Source organism: Mercurialis annua, linkage group LG5 (genome assembly GCF_937616625.2).
Source record: "Mercurialis annua linkage group LG5, ddMerAnnu1.2, whole genome shotgun sequence".
Lineage (NCBI taxonomy): Eukaryota > Viridiplantae > Streptophyta > Magnoliopsida > Malpighiales > Euphorbiaceae > Mercurialis > Mercurialis annua.
In genome coordinates this window covers 14,370,636-14,394,022 of record NC_065574.1, presented here as the reverse complement: position 1 = coordinate 14,394,022, position 23,387 = coordinate 14,370,636, and the positions used below count along the sequence as shown (strand labels likewise).

At 33.9% G+C, this 23,387-nt stretch overlaps 3 protein-coding genes across 3 annotated transcripts; 2 read left to right on the top strand and 1 right to left on the bottom strand.

Moving 5' to 3' along the window:
* Positions 1 to 249: 249 nt before the first annotated feature.
* Positions 250 to 2,808, top strand: LOC126681024 (WAT1-related protein At3g18200). Its single transcript, XM_050376389.2, has 7 exons — positions 250 to 571; positions 818 to 880; positions 963 to 1,079; positions 1,227 to 1,443; positions 1,988 to 2,146; positions 2,238 to 2,389; positions 2,488 to 2,808. The coding sequence occupies exons 1-7, from the start codon at positions 372 to 374 to the stop codon at positions 2,633 to 2,635; spliced, it is 1,056 nt and encodes a 351-aa protein (XP_050232346.1). The 5' UTR covers positions 250 to 371; the 3' UTR covers positions 2,636 to 2,808.
* Positions 2,809 to 5,234: 2,426 nt separating this feature from the next.
* On the bottom strand, positions 5,235 to 7,212 carry LOC126681023 (T-complex protein 1 subunit delta). Its single transcript, XM_050376388.2, has one exon. It carries the CDS (start codon positions 7,063 to 7,065, stop codon positions 5,464 to 5,466), a length of 1,602 nt encoding a protein of 533 aa, XP_050232345.1. The 5' UTR covers positions 7,066 to 7,212; the 3' UTR covers positions 5,235 to 5,463.
* Positions 7,213 to 11,665: 4,453 nt separating this feature from the next.
* Positions 11,666 to 17,559, top strand: LOC126681510 (aluminum-activated malate transporter 2-like). The gene is made up of 6 exons (XM_050377052.1): positions 11,666 to 11,930; positions 12,386 to 12,526; positions 12,649 to 12,921; positions 15,604 to 15,719; positions 15,803 to 15,946; positions 17,131 to 17,559. The coding sequence occupies exons 1-6, from the start codon at positions 11,666 to 11,668 to the stop codon at positions 17,557 to 17,559; spliced, it is 1,368 nt and encodes a 455-aa protein (XP_050233009.1).
* Positions 17,560 to 23,387: the final 5,828 nt, after the last annotated feature.

Sequence of the window (23,387 nt, the reverse complement as noted above, 5' to 3'; positions counted from 1 at the left end):
GATGTAAATCTCAGAAAATAAATTAAGAATCAAAAAATTATTCATTAATAGCCGGTCGAGACCAAATTGCACTTAGGGAGAGTATCTTTTTTTTTTTTTTGGAAAAGGGGGGGTGCTTGTAGAAGGAATTGAACTCACGACTTAACAGAATACTATTCAGCGCTTATATCATTTGAGGTATAACTCATTGATTGTATTCGGAGAGAGTATTGATATTTAATATAAACAAATGAAATGAATGAGAGATGGGTTGACTTGATCAATGGGGCATGAATTTTCTAGATTAATATAAGTGAGTAGAAAGCAGGATTTAAAGAGGGCAGTGGTAGTGTGGAATAGTAAAGCAAAAAAGCACTAATTAATTAAGCAAAATGAGTATTAACAGAAGAGTATTATTGTCTGAGAGAATGAAACTTATTGTAGCATTGTTTGGGTTGCAGTTATGTTTTGCAGGGTTTCACATAGTTTCAAGAGTTGCACTCAACATTGGTGTCAGCAAAGTTGTGTACCCAGTTTACAGGAACATCATTGCACTTCTATTCTTGGCTCCTCTTGCTTATTTCTTTGAAAAGTAACTCCCTTTCGTTAATGGCTCAAACTTTCAAAATCGTTAATTTTAATTCATTTTCCAATTTCCAATTTGAATCGTCGTCATTTCTTCAAATTAGAGTAAAAGAATGGAATATGTTTTTCAAAACATGATATTTGAATCTCTGCTTCATTCTCGTATCATTTTACACCGTTATTTCATTTCGGCATTTGTATTTTTGTGCAACAAAAAGATTTAATGACATTTCTAGTGTTGTGTACATTTCAGGAAGGAAAGGCCACCTCTTACTATTGGTTTTCTGGTGCAATTCTTTGTGCTAGCATTACTAGGGTAAGTAACAATTTATTTGAATCATACAAAACATAAGCTTCATGTGTAATGCACCTAATTATATATTGTGATATGAAATCAGAATCACAGCAAATCAAGGATTTTATCTGCTGGGATTATATTATGCATCTCCAACATTTGCTTCAGCAATGCAAAACTCGGTTCCTGCAATTACATTTGTCATGGCGTCTCTTCTAGGGTATTTTATCTTTACAAAATGTTCGATTTTCTTGAGACAACGAGACTTTTTACGAATCGATGTGACTCGAGCAGCTCTGGCTGAATATTTTATGTAACGTGAACGACACACTTTAATTATTTATGATGTCTCCAAATTTTATGTCAGGCTAGAAGAAGTTAATATTGGAAGGAGAGATGGGTTGGCCAAAATAGTTGGGACTATAGGAAGTATAGGAGGTGCAACTGTAATTACACTCTACAAAGGCCCTCCTCTTCTACTAACCAATCAAATCCAGGAAGAAATTTCTCCAATGAATTGGACATGGGGTTGTATTTACCTTCTTGGCCACTGCTTCTCATGGGCTGCTTGGATGGTCCTTCAGGTATACACACCACACCCATCTGTGTTGAATTTCATTTAATGCAAGACATATTCATGAATCTGGGTATTCGTTTGACCCGTCGAAGCCAATTCACCTTAAATAGGGATTGGATTATGATTTTATATCTCAAAACAAGTCCGAGAAAATTCTAGTATTTTATGGGTGGGCTTGGACTTTTAAAATTGTAAAAGTCTTATATAGGCCCAACCAAATCTGTTAAAAATAATATATTTAGACCGGACTTGGATAGTATACTTAAAATCCGAACAAGGCTTCATACAGGTTCGGACTTGCATTTTAAAAATGGTCTGCCTAATCCCGGACTATGAACAGATTTGGGTGGAACACTTTTAAAGAAAAGGTTCAAAACTGTATTTACTTCAATGCATGCGCTTGAAATTCAATAATCACTAGTTATGGTTTATATTAATAATCACTTGTTATGGTTTATTGGTTGTTTTGAACTAAAATAAGACTGGTGGAGTAGTCATGTTATGTAGAGCATTATCCCATTGCTTACAGTAAAAATGTTAAACATGTGCAGGCTCCAGTTCTGAAAAAGTATCCAGCTAAACTCACAGTCACTTCTTTCACATGCTTCTTCGGATTGATCCAGTTTTTGGTCATAGCAGCATTTGTAGAAACTGACCTTAATAATTGGAAAATCCAATCAGGAGAAGAGCTTTTCACCATCCTCTATGCTGTAAGTTTAACTTTTTGTTGCATCTCCCAGGCATAGAATTGAAGATTAAGCTTTCAAGCGCGCTTATCCTATTTTTGTTTTCTTATTTAAGGGAATCGTGGCCTCGGGTATTGTCATTTCTCTTCAAACATGGTGCATCCAAAAAGGGGGGCCTGTGTTTGTTGCCGTCTTTCAGCCTCTGCAAACTCTTTTAGTTGCTATTATGGCATTTGTCATTCTAGGTGATCAGCTATACTCCGGAAGGTATGATAAAAGTTAACTAAACATAAAATGAAGGAACATTTGGATAGGCAGAATCAAATGGAAATTGAACTGATAGAAATTCTAACCTAAAACTGCAGGATAATCGGTGCAGTTTTGATTATGCTGGGACTCTATGTTGTATTGTGGGGTAAAAGTGAAGAGAAAAAAATAGCAACAGGGGAGAAGCCAGAAACTTTGACAACAACACTTCTTGAAGCTCCAAATAAAGCTGAACAAACCGTCTGAGTATCACATATGCTACTCGTTACGGTTGTCCACTTTCTTAAATCACAAGCTAAGCTAAATAGGAAGGAGAAGCCCATTCCAATGAAAAACTGATAGAAGTGAGGCTTCAGATATTGTACACAACTCCCCTTTTCAATCAAAACTATAAATATATATTACACCTCATTAATGAATCACTATGTTGCATAAAAACTTACATGAGTCCTAGGTTTCAGCGTTTTAATTCCATTCCTGGAAATGCTTCTGAAATTCCAAAACTTTATTTATAGCCTATTCTTGTAAAAATATATCATATCGATATTTGAGGTTTCAATATATCAGTAACGTTTCCATGCAACATTTGGTTGTTTGCCAATAGAGAAAATCACCAAATTAACACTTGCTGCTTTTACAACCTCAACCTATAGGCTATCAGTGGCAAAGTATAAACTGCATTAAAAACGGCTAACATATCTATTCACTTGTGATCAGCAAATCAACTCCTTACCGGGCGCAACATATTCGTTACAGTAAGGAAATAAGCAAAAACAAAGCAGCTGAACTTGTCATCATTTAACAGGTCCTAATCTGTGTGCAGTTATGAGTAAAACTCCACTAATAATAAGTTGGACAAGTACAAGAAAAATGACTTGCTACAAAAGCACCACAAAGAAGAGGCTTTAGTTTTGAATCAGTTCAAGTAGGATTGGTGTAGGAAATTCAAAAACTGAACCACATCTAAGATATAATGGAAATCAACAAGATGCTAAACTTCAAACCAAATTCTTCAGGATTCATTCAACTACACAAAATGATCAAATGACAAACAAAATTTAGACTAAATGAAAACCTACATATTCATGATACTCAAAGGGTGATATATTCAAGCCATACCATTACCATTCTAACCAAGCACTAGGAACTTCCAAATTATCTGTCACAAAATGGAGTATACTGCAAACAACTAATAGATTGGATATACCCTTGAAACAACTACCATCTAGTGAAAATGCTAATCTCCACCACCAAACAAATATCTTGTATAAGAACGCTCCCACATCAATTTCTTCAAAAAAATATACTTTAGTCTTTATGCATAGCATATAGATGAGAAGGACACTGAAAAAGAAGATCACTCAAACCCCATAGATTTAGCAGATGAGCAGATATGAAGATAACTGATAATAATCAGCTCATACAATTCTTGGAATAATCTATTATTGAAAAATTGCTATTAGGTTTGCAGGATTATTTCTCTATATATACTTAGATTTGTATCACATTTATTGTCAGATTTGACCCTTTGAGCAGAAATGGCAAAGTTTGATCCGAACAGAAAGCAGAAATGGCAAAGTTTGATCCGAACAGAAAAAAACACCACCCAAACCTTCCCATAAACTAACTTGACCCAAACAAACATCCGACCAAAATAGCCTGAAAATTATTGTTGCGAGTTGGGTCGAGTTATGTGTGACCCAATGGCCATATAATTTTTCACGAATTGTAAATTTCAGTATGAATTGATTAAGATCTGTAATAGTTATAGCCTTATAAATAACTTCTTGTAATGTTTTTTAATGAAAAAAACAAGTGAATAATAGCTCTAATCTGAATAACTTGAAATAAAAAATTGTTATAAATCTAGTTACATTTCTACTAAAATTTAATTTTTAAACATTTATAATACATGTATTAGCATTTTTTAAATTTCATAAAATGGCTTCGACTCGACCAGATCCAAGATCTAATGAGTGAGCAGAGCTAAAAAAAAGTTTAGTTGCTCCATTATGACCTTATGTCCCGAACCCAAAATGACCCAACCCGCTCCAATTGCCACCTTTACAATTAAGTTTAATAAAAAATTCCTACAACTAGAATTGTGTTGATTCAATTTTCTATATTCTTTTTCTTAGATGTGATAACAAGTATGAGTATCTAATCTTTCTTTGGATTCTCTTGATTTCCTCTTAATTTTGACACCTAAAAATCTGATTACTATAGTTTTTCTCTCGCCAAATTTTACTAAAAGTTAAGTAGCACAGACCTCTCAATAATATTTGGCCCATACTTAGAGATGCTGGTACAAAGTTAGATTGATTAAAAATAACTCTCAGAACATATCAGACCTAAATACTTATGCACAGAGAAGATCAAGAATTGAATGCCTCAATAGGCATAAACATTATAAAGCTCAACAATAATGGGTTTCAGAGTTGAGGCAAACTTAAACCCTTGAATGTCAAAGCCATCATGAGGCTTTGCAAAACTTAATACATCAAAAGAGGATAGTTTCAATTAAATTTCCAACAGATAAACAATTGGAGTTGGCTTAATTCAAACACGTGCACTGCAACTAACTTTTTATCACAGAGATTGAAGTTCCAGCATATATAAATCAATAGAAAGAAAAAGATTGTTGTCCAATGGAAATATCAATCACCACAGCCTAGAAATTCTAAGAGCTTTGCCTACATGCTTAAACATAAATCTGTCTAAAATGCTCACTCTCTGTTTAAAATCATAAAATAGAACACCTTGACAATCCCTCATTTCAAACATGACTTTTACTGGTATAAATCCACATAACCACTCAAAGTACTATCTTTACTGGATTAAAAAATACTAAATAGTTCCAATATTCTATTAGACACACAAGGAAACGGGAAGGAAAAAATATTCAGTTGAGCCAAATACAAAAGAGAAACCTAAAATACCTCAAAGAGAAGAGAGATAGCATGAAAATCCAAATACAACCGAACATTTAGCAAAAAGATATCACGTTTCTAAAATTCTTAAGCCATAATCCAACAATAAAGAAGCAAGAACTCTAAATTCCAACCAAACCAAAATTACCTGACAGTAACAATGTCATCAATCTTGAGAATCATGCGCACACACTCAGTAGCCAATGTTATTGCACTTGTGCTCACAAGCAATGGCTGTACCACATTCTCCTCCAAGATGTTGGTAATTTGTCCCTTCCTGACATTGATGCCAGCATTGATCTCCCCCTGCGCATGCCTGTTCCTCAGCTCAGTGACAATAGCAATTGGATTCAACCCTGCATTCTCAGCCAAAGTATACGGAATCACTTCCAGTGCCTCAGCAAAAGACCTAACACAGTACCCTTCCATCCCATGTAGCACCTTTGCCCATGCCCCAAGCTGTCTTGAAAGCTCAATCTCTGGAGCCCCACCTCCAGCGATTAAAAATCGCTTGTTGACCAAGCACCTAACCACACACAACGCGTCATGCAAGCTTCTCTCTGCCTCATCAAGAACTAACTGATTTGACCCACGCACGAGCACCGTAGTGGTTCTTCCCATTTTCTTAATGCCGGTGATCTTAACAATCTTGCCATCTCCAAGTGAAAGCTCTTCAACAAGATCAGCATGTCCCAACTTTTCTTCTTTGAAATGCTCAATATTAGCAATAGGCAAGCAATCCATAGTCTTAGTAATGAACTCAATCTCGTCTCTCTCAACATCCTTAACAACCAAAATCTTAGCTTTAGCCAAATAATGAAGGGACAAATCAGTGACAGCATCTCTCAGAATACTCTTTTGAATCAACAACACATTGCAGCCAGTCGCCTTAATCTTCTTAATCATACCCAAAATATAATTCCTCTCTTCCTTCAAAATCCTATCCATCTGGGTATAATCAGAAACAACAATGCTCTGCTCTATATCAGTCTTAGGAGGTGAAATCTGAAACTGAATCACAGCAATCTTAGCGTTCTCAACTCGAGTAGGCCCACCTGCAGCATGACTAACTTTCTTATCAAAAACCAGACCTTTAACCATCTCAGTGTCATCCACAGTTCCACCTAGCTTCTTCACAATCTTAATATCCCTAAGGTCAACCAAATCAGGCTTAGCAGGATCAACTACAGAAAGAACAGCATCAACCGCCATCGGAGCAAGCAGCGTAGAATACTGACTCACCACCTTACTATTCAACGAAGTACTAGCAGACTTAATCAACGAATCGCGATCCGACAACTCAACAGGAACAGCCATAGCAGTCAAAACATCAACAGCTTTAATAGAAGCTTTATGAAGAGAATCAGAGATTACCGTGGGGTGGATGCCACTTGATAGAAGTGACAAACACTGTTTCAAAAGGGCTCCGGCGATGACAACAACCGTAGTAGTACCGTCACCTGCGGCGGAATCCTGAGATTTGGAGAGCTCAACAAGCATCTTCGCAGCGGGTTGAAGGACCTCCATTTTATTGAGAATGGTGGCGCCGTCGTTTGTAATAATAACTTCGCCGCTCGAAGTAGAGATCATCTTGTCCATTCCTTTGGGACCGAGGCTGGTGCGGACTGCGTCGGCCACCGCTCTAGCGGCTACAATGTTGGCGTGACGGATGTCTTCTTTCCGCTTGTTGTCGACGTAGGATTCCGTCTTGGAGGATCTGGGGAGAGAGACTGCCGGTGCCGCCATTGAGAGTGGAAGGACAAAACCCTAACCCTAATTACTGAAGTGAAGTAGAGATAATTGGGTTTAGAGGAATCAAAAATGAAAACCCTAGTTCCAGAATATAGAGAAAAGAAGTTGTTCAGTTGGGAGGGTTTATGGGCAAAGATATGTTTGGTTCGACGCACAATAACGTTCTTTAGATGGATGACTATGAAAAAACCGAACCAAACAAAATAATCAACCAAACCGAACTAAACAGATTAGTCAACCAAACCGGACTGGAAAAATCGGTTCAATGATGATTTGATATTGTAAATAAAATCAAATTTTTAATTTAGTTTTATTTGATTTTGAAAAAATTTAGTTGAATTTTGTTTTAAATTGAATCAAACAAATCCACAAAATACTCTAATACGGTTAACCAACGAATATTAGCTCAAATGATATAAACGTTGGACAACAAACTGTCAAGATCGTGGGTTCAATTACTCTCTCCCCCCTATCCCAATTATATATATATATTAAAAAAACTAATTTGGTTAGGTTTGAAAAAAAACATTGATTAGTTATTGATGGTCTTGCCGTGGCCATGGATCCATGGTAACTCTTTTTGTTCAACCTGTAAAACAAAATAGGTTAGAATGATTCAGATTTTATTTGGTCCGAACACAATCCGATGCTAAAGTCAATTTTTTGGTATATGAATAGCAGTGATTTTAGTATCAAAGGAATGAATTAGGTTTATTTAACTAATGTTTTTTAATAGGTATTTTTTCTTAGTGTTGTACTCGAATTCAATCAATTAGATTTTATTTTTTTTAGTAGAGATGATTGTAATTGTATCTTTATCTCTATGTTTATGAGATTTGGTATGATCTGTTACATCTGGTTTGGCGTGACCATCCATATTTAAGTAGGATTCTTCTTGACTTTAAGTACTTCTGATACAGTTCGACATCCTATATTTTTATAGATCTGGTCTGGCTTTTGGTTATTTCTGATATTACTAACACATATCCATCATCAATCCCTTCCCACCAAACTAGCATCTTCAAGCATTTACTTTTGTTCGACGTCTGATTTTGTGGTTGGACCTCTGTTTTTTCTTTTACAAAATTCTGCTATTACAGTTAATTCTGGTACCTCAGCACCGTTTGATTGGCTCTCAGTTCATCGTTGACTAACACCATTTTGGTTTTTGTGTGGGCTGGGCATTTTACATGTGTCATTCCTTCAACGATTCTTTTTTTTATTAGAATTATTCGAAAAAACCCTTATTTTTTGGAAGATCTATCTCGTATCTGGTACTGCATGGCTCCACTCTGCAAGAACTCCGAATCATTCTCTTGAATCTCATCCTCTTCATTATAAATGATCTGCTTGCCCCGAGGCCGACCTTGACCCCTGTTATTTGGAGGTCATATCTAGTATTCAGAGTTTGCCTCGATTTGGTACCGCTCTCGCGGCCCGCACCGAAACAGTGCTTTACCCCTAAATGTCCAGTCAACTGCTGCGCCTCAACGCATTTCGGGGAGAATCAGCTAGCTCTGGGTTCGAGTGGGTGGGCGATGATTATTTGGATGATCTGTCTCTTGCATGCAAAGATTTTGATGCCCATATGATTACAGGTTCTAAACCTTCTGGGCCGGTGCCTCCTCTTCCTCTGAGTGTGAAGATTAAAAAAAAGGCTGATTACCTCCCCCTACTTTTGGAAAGAAAAATTCGAGAGAGAGAGAGGAGAGGATTTTGAGTGAGAAAATTCGCGAAATTATCAACGTTTACATTTTTATCTCGTCGAGCACGTATTTATAGAAAATATAGCGTAAACGATCATTTATGCTATGAATAATCAATAACTCCCCTGTGAATGATCGTTCACTTCCATGAACAATTTTCCAAACGACGACTTATTTTGAGCGATCATTCAATTGAAGTGAACAATCATTTACTTTCCAAAATCTTGAAAACTGGTCCTTTTCTTGACGAGAACACATGAGATTCATTCCCGAATACATGAGATTCAATCCCAAACTAAACTCAAACTCCAAAAAATCAAGAAACACATATTAAACATCTATATATAACATACCTAAATATATCAAAGCATCATTCACAATCCGACAAATATCAAATACAACAAACACGTCAGAAACTCGACGGAACATATGTCATATGTCAAAATCATACGTCACTAATGTATGAGGTAATACAAATATTTTATTTTAATTTGTAATTAATTATTGCACCAATACTATATTTAAAATTTTGAGATTTTATTTTATATCCGGAAAAGTGATTTAAAATTCATAATTTTAAATTTTAAATTTGAAATTCAAAATTCAAAATACATACATCCAAATGCAATCTAATTAAACTTTTAATTTTTCCAATGTTTTCCGACAGCTACCAATTTTAGAAGTCGTGACGTCACCAATTAGGATATCTCAGCTTTGTTTCTGTTGAAACTCATTCTATTTAAATTGGAATTTTCTTTCCATATGTTTTAAGCGTCAAAATGAACCAGCATACAAGTAGAAACCGCAAAATCTTTTAAAATTCATTTGAAGGTTCGATCTTTTCTTACGTTTCTATTGAAAATCATTCTGTTTAAGTAAGAATATATTTTCATCTCGTTTTAGCGTCCAAGTGAACTAACATTCAAGCAGGTTCGACGAGATCTTTTGAATTAACTCAGATGAAGGATCGATTTTTTTATTATTTCTTCCTTTCAAATTCTCTACCAATTAGGTATTTTTTATTTGTGAGTACTCTAACTTACATAATTTTAATTATCTACGCTGATCCATACAATTCTAACTCAACCCTATAATTGAATTATATATACTCATCCGTAGAGTTTATTTTTTCTTGTCAAAATTTCATAAAGTATGGAGTTTGCTAGATGAAAAAAAATCAGAATTTTTAGTACAATAATACACCTATTAAATTTTAAAACAGTGATAGCTTAGAAATAAATTAGAGTAGTTTCCATAGTCGGCATAAAGAAAATCCAACGTTAATAAGGATGAGCTAGGGAAAATATATAAATTAATTTAATATTTTAAAAATGAACAAAAAAAATGATATATCTTATCATAAAATGGTAATTTTCTCATTACGCATTGGGAAATAAATTTAGTTGATCTATAATTGCTGAATTGCATATTGTTTTATTGTTATTTTAATATTTATTTAAGTAATTTAATAATGATGATCATATATCATCGTACATAAGTAAATAGGAAGGAAATTAAATATAGGACGCATAATTTAGTGTTTAGAAAAATGGATGTGTTTCTACAATTTCCCAATTTTGCGTTAGGCTATTAGATCAATATTAATCCATGTATGAGTAATTCATAGTATTATTTAATTATTAGCTTATTTCATATATTTTTTTTATTGATCTAAAGGCTAATTTCATTTGGGAAACCAAACAAATTAGGAAAAAGTGAATTTAATATTGTAGATATGAATTAATTACTATGAAATCCAATTTCAGATTCTGAAATCCAAACTCTTGATAGCTATTGCAGTAAGGTGTCAACAAGTCACCCTAGTTGACTTTGGCTTGTCACATTATTTTACAAATGGAAGGACACTTGTTAAAAGAGCAAGGATAATCCGGTCCTAATTTTATAATTCAAATTCAAATAATTTATTATACGTTATTTTGATTAATTATAATACTATTTAATTTTATATAAATTTAAAATAAAATAATACAATATGATTAATTTGAATGACCAATTTTGTCCTTAATTGAATTAAAAATAAAAAAATTATCATTAATTGATCTAAAAATAGAAAAAACATTTCCGTAATTGAGCAAAAAAAGTATTATTTTTAATTGATTAAAAGCTTAATTATTTAAAAACCACCCACCTTGAACTTTTTTTTCGTTTATACCCTGACCTAGGAAAAAATTTATTTATACCCTGACGTATGTGTTTATGTTTCACCTCTACCCCAAGGCACTAAATTAACCTCTTTTCATTTAGAATTTTTTTTAAATAATCTTTATTTTTGAACATTTTTAAAGATGAAATATTTCTTTGTATTTTTTTTAATAGAAAAAATATAAAATAATCCTTATATTTAGTTGTTTTCAATAAATCATCTTTTTTTTTGAAATTTGGGGTAGAGGTGAAACATAAACACATATGTCAGGGTATAAATGAATTTTTTTCTAGGTCAGGGTATAAACGAAAAAAAAGCTCAAGGTGGGTGGTTTTTAAGTAATTAAGCCTTGATTAAAATGGATGTGAGTTAGCTATTTAACTCCGAACTAAAAATTAAAGAACCAAAAATCGCTCAATACTTTAACTTTGTTAAAAATTTAAGTGAGGTTGTAAGTTCAAACGGTATTCATAAATACAGCCGTTTAAAATTTGGGGCCAGAGTTTACTTCTCGCAAGAGACCTACACAGCTCGCGTGAGAATTAGTCTGAATGTGAAAAGTTTAAAAGTGTCGTCTCATAATTGAAATCTGTTCAGCAAACCTCATAAACCTTGTACTACAAAAAAACATTAAACAAATATATGTCACTTATAAATATAGGACTAAATTTAGTGATATAATTTGATATAAATATTAAAATTGAAGTTAAAAAAGAAAATAGAAATGGCATCTCCAAATAGTGAAGAAAGGAGTGATGGGAAATGGAGAAGTTATGTGAAGAAGGGGAGGAATAAGATAATAGAAATTGGAAAAGAAGTAAAGAGAATTGGAGAAGATGATCCTAGAAAAATTGCTCACTCTCTAAAAGTAGGATTAGCTCTCACATTAGTCTCAATGTTCTACTATTTTAATCCACTTTATGATGGTTTCGGTGTTAATGCAATGTGGGCTGTTCTTACTGTCGTCGTCGTCTTTGAATTTTCCGTTGGTAAGCTTAGCTTTTTTTAAAAGATTATTTTAAAAAAATTATATATTTTAGTTTTTTTTGGGCCATTTGAACCATCAATATTTTAAAATGTTGCAAAAAAATCATTTGAACTTTTTGGAAAAATCATTTGTAGTCTTTTAGTTTTTTTTCGACACTCAAACCCTTACATTTCTAAATATTTTTATGGTTTTTTTCAGGCGTACGTGGTGTTCATTCATACTATTTTAAAATATTAAGGGTCCAAATGGTTCAAGAAAAAATTTAAAATACTCACACGTTCTTTTCAAATAACCTTAAAATTTTTTTTTAAATATATTTTATGCTCTTTTTATATTATGTATTTCATGCTATTTTTCACAGAAAAAGTTATGATATTTTTTAAATTTGATAATATATATTTTATTTTAATATGTCAATTTAAATATTTTGAATAATAAATGTGGATTTGAGAATAGGTGCAACTCTGGGAAAATGTATAAATAGAATGGTAGCAACATTTATAGGCAGCACTCTTGGAATTGGAGCTCATCGCATCGCAACCTTTTCTGGTCGTACAGGAGAACCCATTTTGATTGCTACATTTGTCTTTATAGCAGGTATAGTTGTTCTTATTACATACTAAAATTATACTAGTAATTACAATTACAATTACAATTAAAATTATTATTATTATTAACATTTGTTGATTAACATTTGACATAGTATATTATATGTGCAGCTGCCATAATGACGTATACAAGGTTTATACCAACATTAAAGGCTCGGTACGACTATGGGCTAACAATATTCATATTAACATTTTGTTTGGTATCGGTTTCGGGTTATAGAGACAATCAAGTTCTAAAAATGGCTCACATGAGGGTTTCAACAATCATTATTGGTAGTTGTACTTCTATTATTATTTCCATTCTTATTTACCCTGTTTGGATTGGAGGGGATCTTCACAATCTCATTTTTGCCAATATTGAAAAGCTTGGATTGTTTTTGGAAGGTATGTTTTCAATTTCTTTCTTTCAACTTCAAAACTTATTATCAAGTTATTCTTGATAACCAAATTAAGCCGACTCACGAGCTAGCTACTCGAGTTTGACTCGAAAAATATTCAAAATCGATTCATTAAGTCAATTTGAGTTCGGATCCAAGCTAATCGAGTTAATTATTAAGTCGAATTTGTACATTAAAATACTATACTCGATAAACTCACGAGTCTAATCGAGCTTTTGTTAATTTATATTTTATCCTTTATAGTTATATATTTTCTATCAAATTTAATTTAGATGTTATATTAAAATTTAGCTTTTAAATATATACAATTGGGTCGGTCCAAATCTCAATTATTCTACCGAGTTGTTACTCAAACTATAATGATGAAACTCAATCAAGTTTTGAGTTTTGAATTTTAGAGTATACAGTCGACCCTCTGATAATTAATACACATGGTGGATCAAAAATTTATTAATTATTAGAATTATTAATTTATAGAATTTGTATAAAAAAAATTATAAAAGATATTTTAAAGCATCTATATTAATAGACCTAATAGTAATATTATATTATAAAAAAAAACTAACTAAACACACTTTACAATCACTCAATTTAAAAGAAATAATTTTATATTTAATTTAAAAAATATCAATTGATATCAAAATAAAAAATAATTATTAAAAAGTTATATGAATAAAGTAAAATAATTTTTAATATTTTTTATAATAGAGATACTTTACTTACTTTAATTTGTTTATCTAATAACTTCTTTTAAAATTTCTTAAAAGAATAAAAAAGTCATAATCTGATGGTATTTTAACTTCCACTTTATGAATTAAGGTTAGTATTGCCTCAAATAAATCATCAATTATTATATATTTTCTTAAAAAGAATCTCTCTAATAATTAATATTCATGTAAAATATATTTAATATTTTATTAATTATTAAATAATAGAATTATTAATTATCCGACGTGGAACGAAGTTGGTTCTCTCAATTTTCTATTAATTATTAGAATTATTAATTTATAGAATATTAACTATTAGAGGGTCGACTGTAGTTGAGTTTGACCTTAATAGTGCTTTGACTCGATTCGACTCATATTAAGATGGAAAATTAATATTAAAATAATTTTTTTTGAGGTAATGTCATAAAAATTCACCAACTTTACATATTTTTTTAATTTAAGCATGTCTTTTAAAACTTGTTATAAGAATATCATAACTTTCATTTTTTTTTTCAAATTCATACACGGTGTTGAGGTGTCATTTATTCATTGGTGTAATTTGCTGAGGTGGAGGTCAATTTTAACCAATGAATGAATGTCACGTCAATACCGTGTATGGATTTGGAAAAAAAAAGCTTGTGTATTTTTTTGACAAATTTTAAGATGCGTGATTCAATTGAAAAAATGTGTAAAATTGGTGAGTTTTTATGACATTAACCCTTTTTATTATATAGTTTATCGATTTTATTAATTTTAATCGATTTAATTTTGATCAATTATTTTAACTTTTCAATTATTTATATTAAATTTAGGATCGATTAGCCCTATACATCTATTTCTAAAAGTTGATATATGTTATTTAATTGATAAAAAAAAGTCTAATTTATAATTCATGGTGTGTAAGTTGGAGAAACAAATTGACACTCAATAATAAAAGGGTTAATTCCTAAAAAAATCACGAACTTTACACGAAGTTTCATTTTAATCATGAACTTTAAAAGTTGTCATTTAAAGGCACGAACTTTCATTTTGTTTCAAATCTATCGTCAAAGTAAAATCCGGTGTATTTTATCGAACCAAAAATTCCTAATCCTATATACTCTAACTAAAAGATAATAAGATTTAATGTCGATTTATAATTTGGGTCTTTCATTAATGGTTTATTGAAGAATTTAGTCAACAAAAATACACTGAAATGATAGATTTGAAACAAAATGAAAGTTCGTGCCTTTAAATGACAACTTTTAAAGGTCATGATTAAAATGAAACTTCATGTAAAGTTCGTGATTTTTTTAGGAATTAACCCATAATAAAATTAATACTTACAACTTATTATTACGATGCAAAAGCTATCCTAAAACTTATGTACTTTTTATTTTTTCTTTATTTGGTTTCTATGCGTTTTTATGTTTTTATTATAACTATACTATCGAAAATAGTTTTATGAAGTTCTATATATAAGTGCGGAAGTGTGAGACATTCTCCATTAGTACATGGACTAAACAAACTTGTTTTCGAAAGTATATGAACTAAGTAAAAAAGAAGAATTTTATAAAACTGTTTTCGAAAGTACATGAATCAAGAAACAACAATACCCTTTAACGAATAAAAAGAAAAAAGAAGTAGAACCTTTATTTACCCGATTTACTATTAACCAGTGACGGAGATAGGGGGAGGCACGGGAGTGTCATGACCCCCTCTAAAATTTTAAAATTATTAAAATTAGCACTAATTTTTTTTATTTTATACAATTTAACCCCCCTAATTTTTAAGATTGCCTACTTCATATATTACATATTGCAATTTGGCCCTCCCTATGTTGAAATCCTGTCTCCGTAACTGCTATTAACCAAATTATTAATGTGGAAAATCTCAACTTAGATTTAATTTGTAGTGTAGTTTCTATACTTCTTTTTAGTTTGTTTATATATTTCATAAATATTCACATAGTTTATTTATAGAATTTGGGAGAGAGTACTTTAAAGCAGTTAAAGATGATGGACATGCTAAAAATGAAAGCTCAGTCCTTCAAAGCTATAAAAGTGTTCTTTTCTCGAAGAGCAATGAAGAAACTATGGTAAGTTAATAATCTTCTGTTTATTTTTTTAAAATTTCTTTAAAAAATTTAATCTGATGCGAAAAATAATGAAATATTTGCAGGCCAATCTAGCCATGTGGGAACCGGCTCATGGTCATTTTAAATTTTTTCATCCTTGGAAACAATATTTGAAAATTGGGAGTTTAACCAGAGAATGCGCCTACAAAATTGAAGCTCTTAACAACATACTTCACTCTCATATCCAAGTATAGTATCTATTCTGTTTGCATTTTGTTTTCTTTATTAAAATGCATATATTTTGTATTAAAGCCAATTTTTTAACTTTTTAAAAATCTATTTATGCCTTTTTTTTTAACAAAGGCTAAAACTTTCATTTATGAGAATGAAAATTACATAGATGAATGGTTTTTCAACAAATTAAAAGAACTATTCTAAATTAATGATGAGAGTTGTTAATACAGTCATCGATTAGGGCTTTTTCAACCATTAAAAGGTTACCCAAAACATAATGGTTCAAATTGAAAATACGATCTTGAAACCTTGAAGTTTCAAACTTTTCAAATCTCATTTTCAATATAGGTCCATAAGTGATCTCCCAATTTTTAAATCTACAAAAATATAGATCTAAAACTCGAACAAATCAAAGATAAGATAAAAGACTTCAAAAGTTTATTCAATCAAAATAAACTTCAAACAAACACCTTAGAGAAAGACTTATTGAAATAAAAAGAGTAGATCTACGATTAATAGTGCTATGGGCGGAATTGATTTTGGAGAATTAAACAAATTATTTGCGAATTTGTCAAATATAGACATATTATAATTTTTAAAAAATTTGATTAAATTTTCAAAAAGTCAAGAAATTTTAGATCTTTTACATCATTAGACTTTTTACAAAAATAAAGAATATATATTTAAATAAAAAAATATTAGTAGTTCACAACAGGGGCGGAACCAGCCTTATGGCTGAGGTAGCGACTGCCCCCGCAAATTGTCTTTTTTGTAAAATTACTCCTTCAAATTTTAATTTTTTTTTAAATATGGTTATTTAATTTTAAATTTTATACAATTAACTCTCTCAAATTTTATTTTTTATAAATTAACCACCCCATAGTAGAATTCCTAGTTCTGCCCCTGGACTATAGTTAGTAAAGTTAAGTATAAATATGTTAGGGTGATCAAGAATCAAACCAAATCGAACAACGGAACAATATTTTGAATTTTAAAAGTGATAAATTCGGCTCACTTTTAATACGAAGCAAAGCGAAAAAAACTGAACCTAACATAATAACCCAACCGAACTAACGAGTTCAATTTTGTTTAAAATATCAAATTTCGACTCCATTCGATTCTACGGAAACTGAATGCACATCCTCCTACATGCTACTACTCTCATTTTAAGTTAACTATTTCTGCGATATGTTTAAAGTCCGACGCAGAGATTCGAGACATATTTGCGGAGTCATGCACAAAAGTTTGCATGGAATGTGGGAAAGCATTGAAGGAAATAGCATGTGTGACAAAGAAAATGAGAAGATCAAACGCAGCAGCTCACCATATGTTAAATTCAAAGGCGGCTACGGATAATATCAAATCACTTCTCAAAACAAGTCAATTTAATGGGGCAAATCTGATGGAAATTGCATCAATAGTTGCAGTTTCAATGCTTTTGTTGGATATTGTGGGAAATATTGAAGACATTATTGAGTCAATTACTGAGTTGGCAGCTATGGCTCGTTTCAAGATCATGGATCCTACTGTATCGCCAGAGCAACCATGTTTGCTTCATCGAGGAGCAGTGCAGCCTATGTCAAACAGTGTTGATGGTAAATCTCACGTTATTTCTACTGGGGAATAAAGTGTAATAAACTATATATTATCATGAGAGCTATGTTTTTATTTTATATAATTATGGGACTTCTTCTCTTATAAAGTATAGAAGGTTTGTAATTTTAAAGAACTTTACAATAGTAGCATATTGGAGCGGTTATATTAAATAAATTTCAATGGGATGCTTATAAATTACATATGTACATTGAGCTTTTCTAGCTTATATAGTTTGGTTTTCTATAAGGAATAATAATACTTAATTAGCAAAAACAACATATCTATTCTATTTTTAATTATTGAACGAAGGATCATTTTGCCCCCTGAAGTTGGCACAAAGTATCAAAAACGTCCAAATTAGCGAAACATGATCACTTTTACCCTGAACTTGTCCAAACCGGTTCAAAACACCCCCCCTCGCTCGTTTGTGATGCACTCGCTGATAAAAGAGAGTGAATTATTTCTGGGGCCCCTGGTGATGCCACGTGGCTGAAAACATGCAAGATTAAATCTAATTAATCTTCCAACCGCCAAAATTAAGACACAATTAATTATTTTCCCGTTATTTTCTTTTCTTTCTTTTCTTCTGATTTTCCTTCGTCTTCGTCTTCTCCAACGTTCAACTGTTGTGAGAAAAATTTAGGGTTTTCAATTCCTTCAGATTAAAGCCTTACTCTTCTAACTTCGACCATTTTGAAGTGTAATTTGCTTGATCCTGTCTTGATATCGTCAGTAGCGTGGAGGCATTGGATTTTTTTGAGCACACGTCATTCTGGTGGAACCGGCAAAAATGGTGTCGGATGAATTTCGTAGGTATGTAGTTTCTGAACTTGAATACCCTCTTGCATTGTTATTAATGGGTGGTTTTTTTCCATGATTTTTTGTTGTAATGGGGGTTGTTTGATCAGTTGTCTGTTTTTGGTGTTTAATATGTTATCTGATATGTGATTATTGGATTTTGACATGTTTGCTGTTTGTATGTTGTTGTATGTTTAGGTTTTTTTTTTTTGATTTTTTGTCTGGTTTTGAAATGCTGTGTGTTTTCCACTTTAAGAAAAGGTTGAATGTTGGGTTGTTGCTGTCTGTGTGTATGTTAGTTTTGTTTGGTTTAATGTTTTGGTATGATTTCTTTGATGGCAGAATGATGGAAATGTTTGATTGCAATATAGAGGTTTTTCTGAAAATTAAGCATGGAGGGATATTTATATGTGATCCTGAATTAAGATATAGTGGGGGAAAGTATTATAGGCAGACTTTTAAAGATGCTCAAGAAATAACTTATGGTGTGTTGTGTGGCATAGTTAGGAGTTTAGGGTATGGGCATATCCCTAAAATGTTTTGGCTACCAGCTGGAGGTGTAATGCATGAGGATGTTAGAGCACTTTTGGATGAAAATTTTGATAGATGTGTGAAGACTTTGATAGGACAGGGTGAGGAGATGGGGTCTGCAACATTGGCTGTGTTTTTAGATCATAGTATAGATCAACCAAAGTTTCTATCTGAGACTGAATCTAAGGTGTTGCTGTTAGAATGGAGAAAGGATGAGGGCAGTTCAGATAGAGGGGATTAGGGATTGGATATAGAGGGGGCAACTGATCCTGTTTTGGAGGGTGGAACTGATCCTGTTTTGGAGGGGGGAAATGATCCAGTTAAGGAGGGGTTAAATGATCCTGTTGTAGAGGGGGAAAATGAGGGGTTAAATGATCAATTTGAGGAGGGGTTAAATGAACCTGCAGCTGAGGGGGGGGGGGGGGTTAAATGATCCAGTAGATGATCAATTTGAGGAGGAGGGGTTAAATGAACCTGCAGCTGAGGGGGGGTTAGATGATCCAGTAGATGAGGGGGTGTTAAATGACCCAGTAGCTGAGGAAGGGTTAAATGACCCAGTACCTGAGGAGCAAGTTGAAGGTTTAGTAGAAGATTGGGCTGCGTGGGAAGATAACATGGCTGGGGAAGCTGCCCACATGTTTGATATGGAGTGGCTTGAGAACTTTACAAATGAGGTGGTGAGTGAAGAAGGATTGCAGAGAGCTGCAACAGGCAGTGGAGCACCAAATGAGGGTATGCAGAAACCTGCAGAAGCCCCAAAAAATAATAAGAGGAAGAAAAAGCAGAAGACTGCAGCTAGGAGCAAGACTGTAATTACTGACAAGGGGAAGAGGAAGGTTTCAAAGTGGGCACATCTATGTGAAAGAAGAGAAATCACTCATAATGTGGATGATGAGGAACGGCTGAGCAGTGGTGAGGAGGATTTTGACTATACAAATGAGATGGATTATTTCTCAGATGTGGGGGATGAAGAACTGATCCAAGCAAGAAACAAGCTTAGGGAAAACTACAAAGCCAAAAAAGAAAGGATGGAAAGAGCCCAAAGAGCTGCAGTGCTGGGTGATATGGGAGGTGAACCAGTCCCTGTGGGTGAGGATGTGCAGGAAAAAGTTGATAGCCAGAGTTCAGAGCCAGTGGTGTATGATCCTAGCAACCCTAACCCTGCATTTGTTGTGGGCATGGTGTTCAAAAATGCACCTGAGTTTAGGGAAGCTATTAGGAAGTATGCTGTCAATAAGGGTGTGGAGGTTAAGATGGTGAAGAATGAACCAACCAGGGTTAGGGGCCACTGCAAGAAGGAGGGGTGTGAATGGCACATTCTGGCTAGTAAGATTGGTGCCACTGGAGACTTTGTGGTGAAGACTTATGTTCCTCAGCACAAATGCTTCAGAGAGTTCAAGATTAGATAAGCAACTCAACATTTCTTAGTGGACTATTTCAGAGACAGGATTAAAAGTTTCAGCCACTTGAAGTCCAAGGAGTTAAAAGCAAGGGCAATGAGGGAGTTGAAGATTGATGTGACTGACATCAAATGCAAGAGGGTGAAGAGAATTCTGCTAGAAGAGTTAGAAGGTGATTATCTGGAGGAGTATAGTTTGCTGTGGGATTACAGAGAAGAACTACTGGCAACCAACCCTGGAACAATAGTTGACCTCTTGACTGATGGTAACACAAACCAGTTTGGAGCTATCTATATTTGCTTTGATGCTTTGAAGAAAGGGTGGAAGGCTGGATGCAGGCCTGTGATTGGACTTGATGGCTGTTTTTTGAAGACAGTTTACAAAGGGAAGTTGCTTACTGCAGTTGGAAGGGATGGCAACAATCAAAGATTCCCTATTGCTTGGGCAGTAGTGAAATCAGTGATCTTGATCTTGGAGATGGAAGCAATCTAACACTGATAACTGATATGCAAAAGGTTAGTGTCCTGTTGTTATGCTTTTTATTTCTGTCTTGTACTTAAGGGGTCTTTTGATATGTATTGGTAAAGTTTAAGGGGAGTTTTGATCCTTTTTTGCAAAGTTTGGGGGGTGTTTTGATCCTTCTTTGAAAAGTTTGAGGGGGCTTTTGATCCTTATTTGCATTTTATTTTCTTTTGTTACAGGGCCTGCTTCCAGCTATCAAGGATACTTTACCTGAGGCAGAACACAGATGGTGTGCACAACACATATTCATGAGGTGGCAGAAAAGATGGAGAGGAGGTGACTTCAGAAAACAGTTTTGGATGTGTGCCAGGAGTAGCTTTGAAGAATACTTCCATGATCAGCTAGAGAAAATGGATGCTTTAGGTAATGGCTCTGTAGAACACCTCCTTACATATCCACCACACACATGGTGCAAAGCATATTTTGCATTCCATTCTAAGTGTGATGCTGTGGATAACAATATGTGTGAGTCATTCAATGGGGATTTGCTAGATGATAGGAAAATGCATGTATTGTCTCTTTTGGAGTGGATTAGAAAAGATGCAATGAGTAGGATTCACAGGAAAAGAATGGAGTGTGTGAAATGGTTCACTGGAGTCAGTCCTAGTAGTGTGATGTTGCTAGAAAAGAACATGAATAGGGCATGTGGCTGTCATGTAGAGTTTAATGGGGATGATGCTTATGAAGTGTCAGAAAATGAGAATAGGCATACTGTCCACATGAGAACTAGGAGTTGTACTTGTAGGGCATGGAATTTGACTGGAATCCCATGTCCACATGCCATATGTGCCTTATACCATAGTGATCCATATGGTGATTTGTTGGTTGGGATAGACCCCTGGTACTCTAAGGAAAAATACTTGGCTAGTTATGCATATGTGATGCAGCCAGTGAAAGGTAAGGCAATGTGGCCCAGAACTGGAAAAGAGCCTCTCATTCCACCTGTGGCATACAAGTCAGCTGGCAGACCCAAAAGAGCTAGAAGAAAGGACAGAGAGGAACCCAAACCCTCAGGCAAAATGTCAAAGGCAGGGTATGCTATGTCTTGCAGCTACTGCCATAGCAAAGGGCACAATGCTAGAGGGTGTAGTAAGAAGAAAAATGGCATTCCAGTTCCTGCAATGGATAAGGGAAAGGGTAAAGTCTGTTGAAGATGAGGATGAAGATGAACAAGAATCAGTTAACATGGTTAGTTCTACTTCTTATGTTATTGCTAATTGTTTTTCTTATAAAACTAAGTTCAAGGGGTTTTTTGATACTTAAATAACTACTTCAAGGGGGGGGGGGGGGTTGATCCTAATTAAGTAAGTTCAGGGGTGTTTTTGATCCAAATATGTTTTTTTATCAGGAACAAGTGCAGTCTGCTGCTGGCATTAAGATTGGAACTCCTACACCAAACCCTGAGCAGCAAGCACCACTTGTGGCAAATAAGAAAGGAAAAGCAAAAAAACACCCGACTAATTCTGTCGGAGCAGGACTATGTCGCGATACAAGTACTGGACAAGTCTCAGTTAATGTAAGGTTTTTTAAAACTGCAAATAGTTGTTGTATTTCATTATGTTGCTCCATTTTTAAAAATATGGTGTTCTTTGCATGCAGCCTGGTGAGCTTGGGAAGAGGATGGCAAACTCACAGAATCCAGTACCAAGTGAGGCACAAAGGAAAATACACCATAAACCAACCACAGTCCAGAATGAGGGGAGACCATTCTATGGGAAATTTAGAGCAACTGGACCTCAGTGGAATGGAAATGAAAGCGTCTCAACTAACCAGTTGGAAGCTGAGGTTCAAAAGAGGATTGGACAGATGCAGCAGAAAAGGCAAGCTGCTGAGTCAGCCCCTACCCCAGCCTTCTCAAGGCCTACTCCTCCTACATTTTGCAGTGTGGGTCCCCAGGCTTTTTCAAGGACAGTATCTGGCCAGTCACTTTCCCAAACTGATTCAAACTCAGTCAATGCACCAAATCCTTTCTCCAATTTGCAGCAGTCTACTTCTATGGGATCTCAACTGTCACAAGATGGCCACTCAGGGGTACAAAGTAGCTCACAAGTGCCTCCAATACAAAGGATGCCCAACATGGGACCTCAACAACAAGCACAGAAGCAAAAACCAAAGAAGAGAGTGAATACCCCTTTCAAGCAGCCAGCTCCTAAACCAAATTGGAAGCCATGAACTATTATTCTTTATTTTATATTATAATTTAGTGTCTCAGAACTGTTTTTATGTGTTTTTGTAAAGTTTGTATGCAGATTCTGCCATTATATGACAATGTGGTGTGAATGAAGGACATATTTTGTAACCTCAGTTGGTTATTTTGTTAAATACAAGTGTTTTGTGCCATTTTGTCAAATTCAACTGTTTGCTAAAATCAAGTGTTTGTGACAATATGGTGTTTAGATCCATTACAAATAGGTTATTTTAAGTTATTATCTTCTGTTTTTATGGTTCAAAATCACAAAATTTTATGAAGGGTGTATTTGATCCTAATTAAGTAAGTTCAGGGGGGGTTTTGATCCTAATTAACAAAGTTCAGGGGGGTTTTTGATCCTTCCAAATTCATGTTCATGTTCATGTTCATGTTCATGTTCAAGTTCATATACACACAGAC

What these genes read in the sequence shown, in the direction of transcription:
- LOC126681024 (XM_050376389.2), top strand. Translation starts at nt 372, where the DNA reads ATGAGTATTAACAGAAGAGTATTATTGTCTGAGAGAATGAAACTTATT. An exon ending in TTTGTGCTAGCATTACTAGG is followed by an intron (nt 881 to 962) that starts GTAAGTAACAAT and finishes ATATGAAATCAG; the next exon opens with AATCACAGCAAATCAAGGAT. An exon ending in TTTTCACCATCCTCTATGCT is followed by an intron (nt 2,147 to 2,237) that starts GTAAGTTTAACT and finishes TTCTTATTTAAG; the next exon opens with GGAATCGTGGCCTCGGGTAT.
- LOC126681023 (XM_050376388.2), bottom strand. Translation starts at nt 7,065, where the DNA reads ATGGCGGCACCGGCAGTCTCTCTCCCCAGATCCTCCAAGACGGAATCC.
- LOC126681510 (XM_050377052.1), top strand. Translation starts at nt 11,666, where the DNA reads ATGGCATCTCCAAATAGTGAAGAAAGGAGTGATGGGAAATGGAGAAGT. An exon ending in TACATTTGTCTTTATAGCAG is followed by an intron (nt 12,527 to 12,648) that starts GTATAGTTGTTC and finishes TTATATGTGCAG; the next exon opens with CTGCCATAATGACGTATACA. An exon ending in TACTTCACTCTCATATCCAA is followed by an intron (nt 15,947 to 17,130) that starts GTATAGTATCTA and finishes ATATGTTTAAAG; the next exon opens with TCCGACGCAGAGATTCGAGA.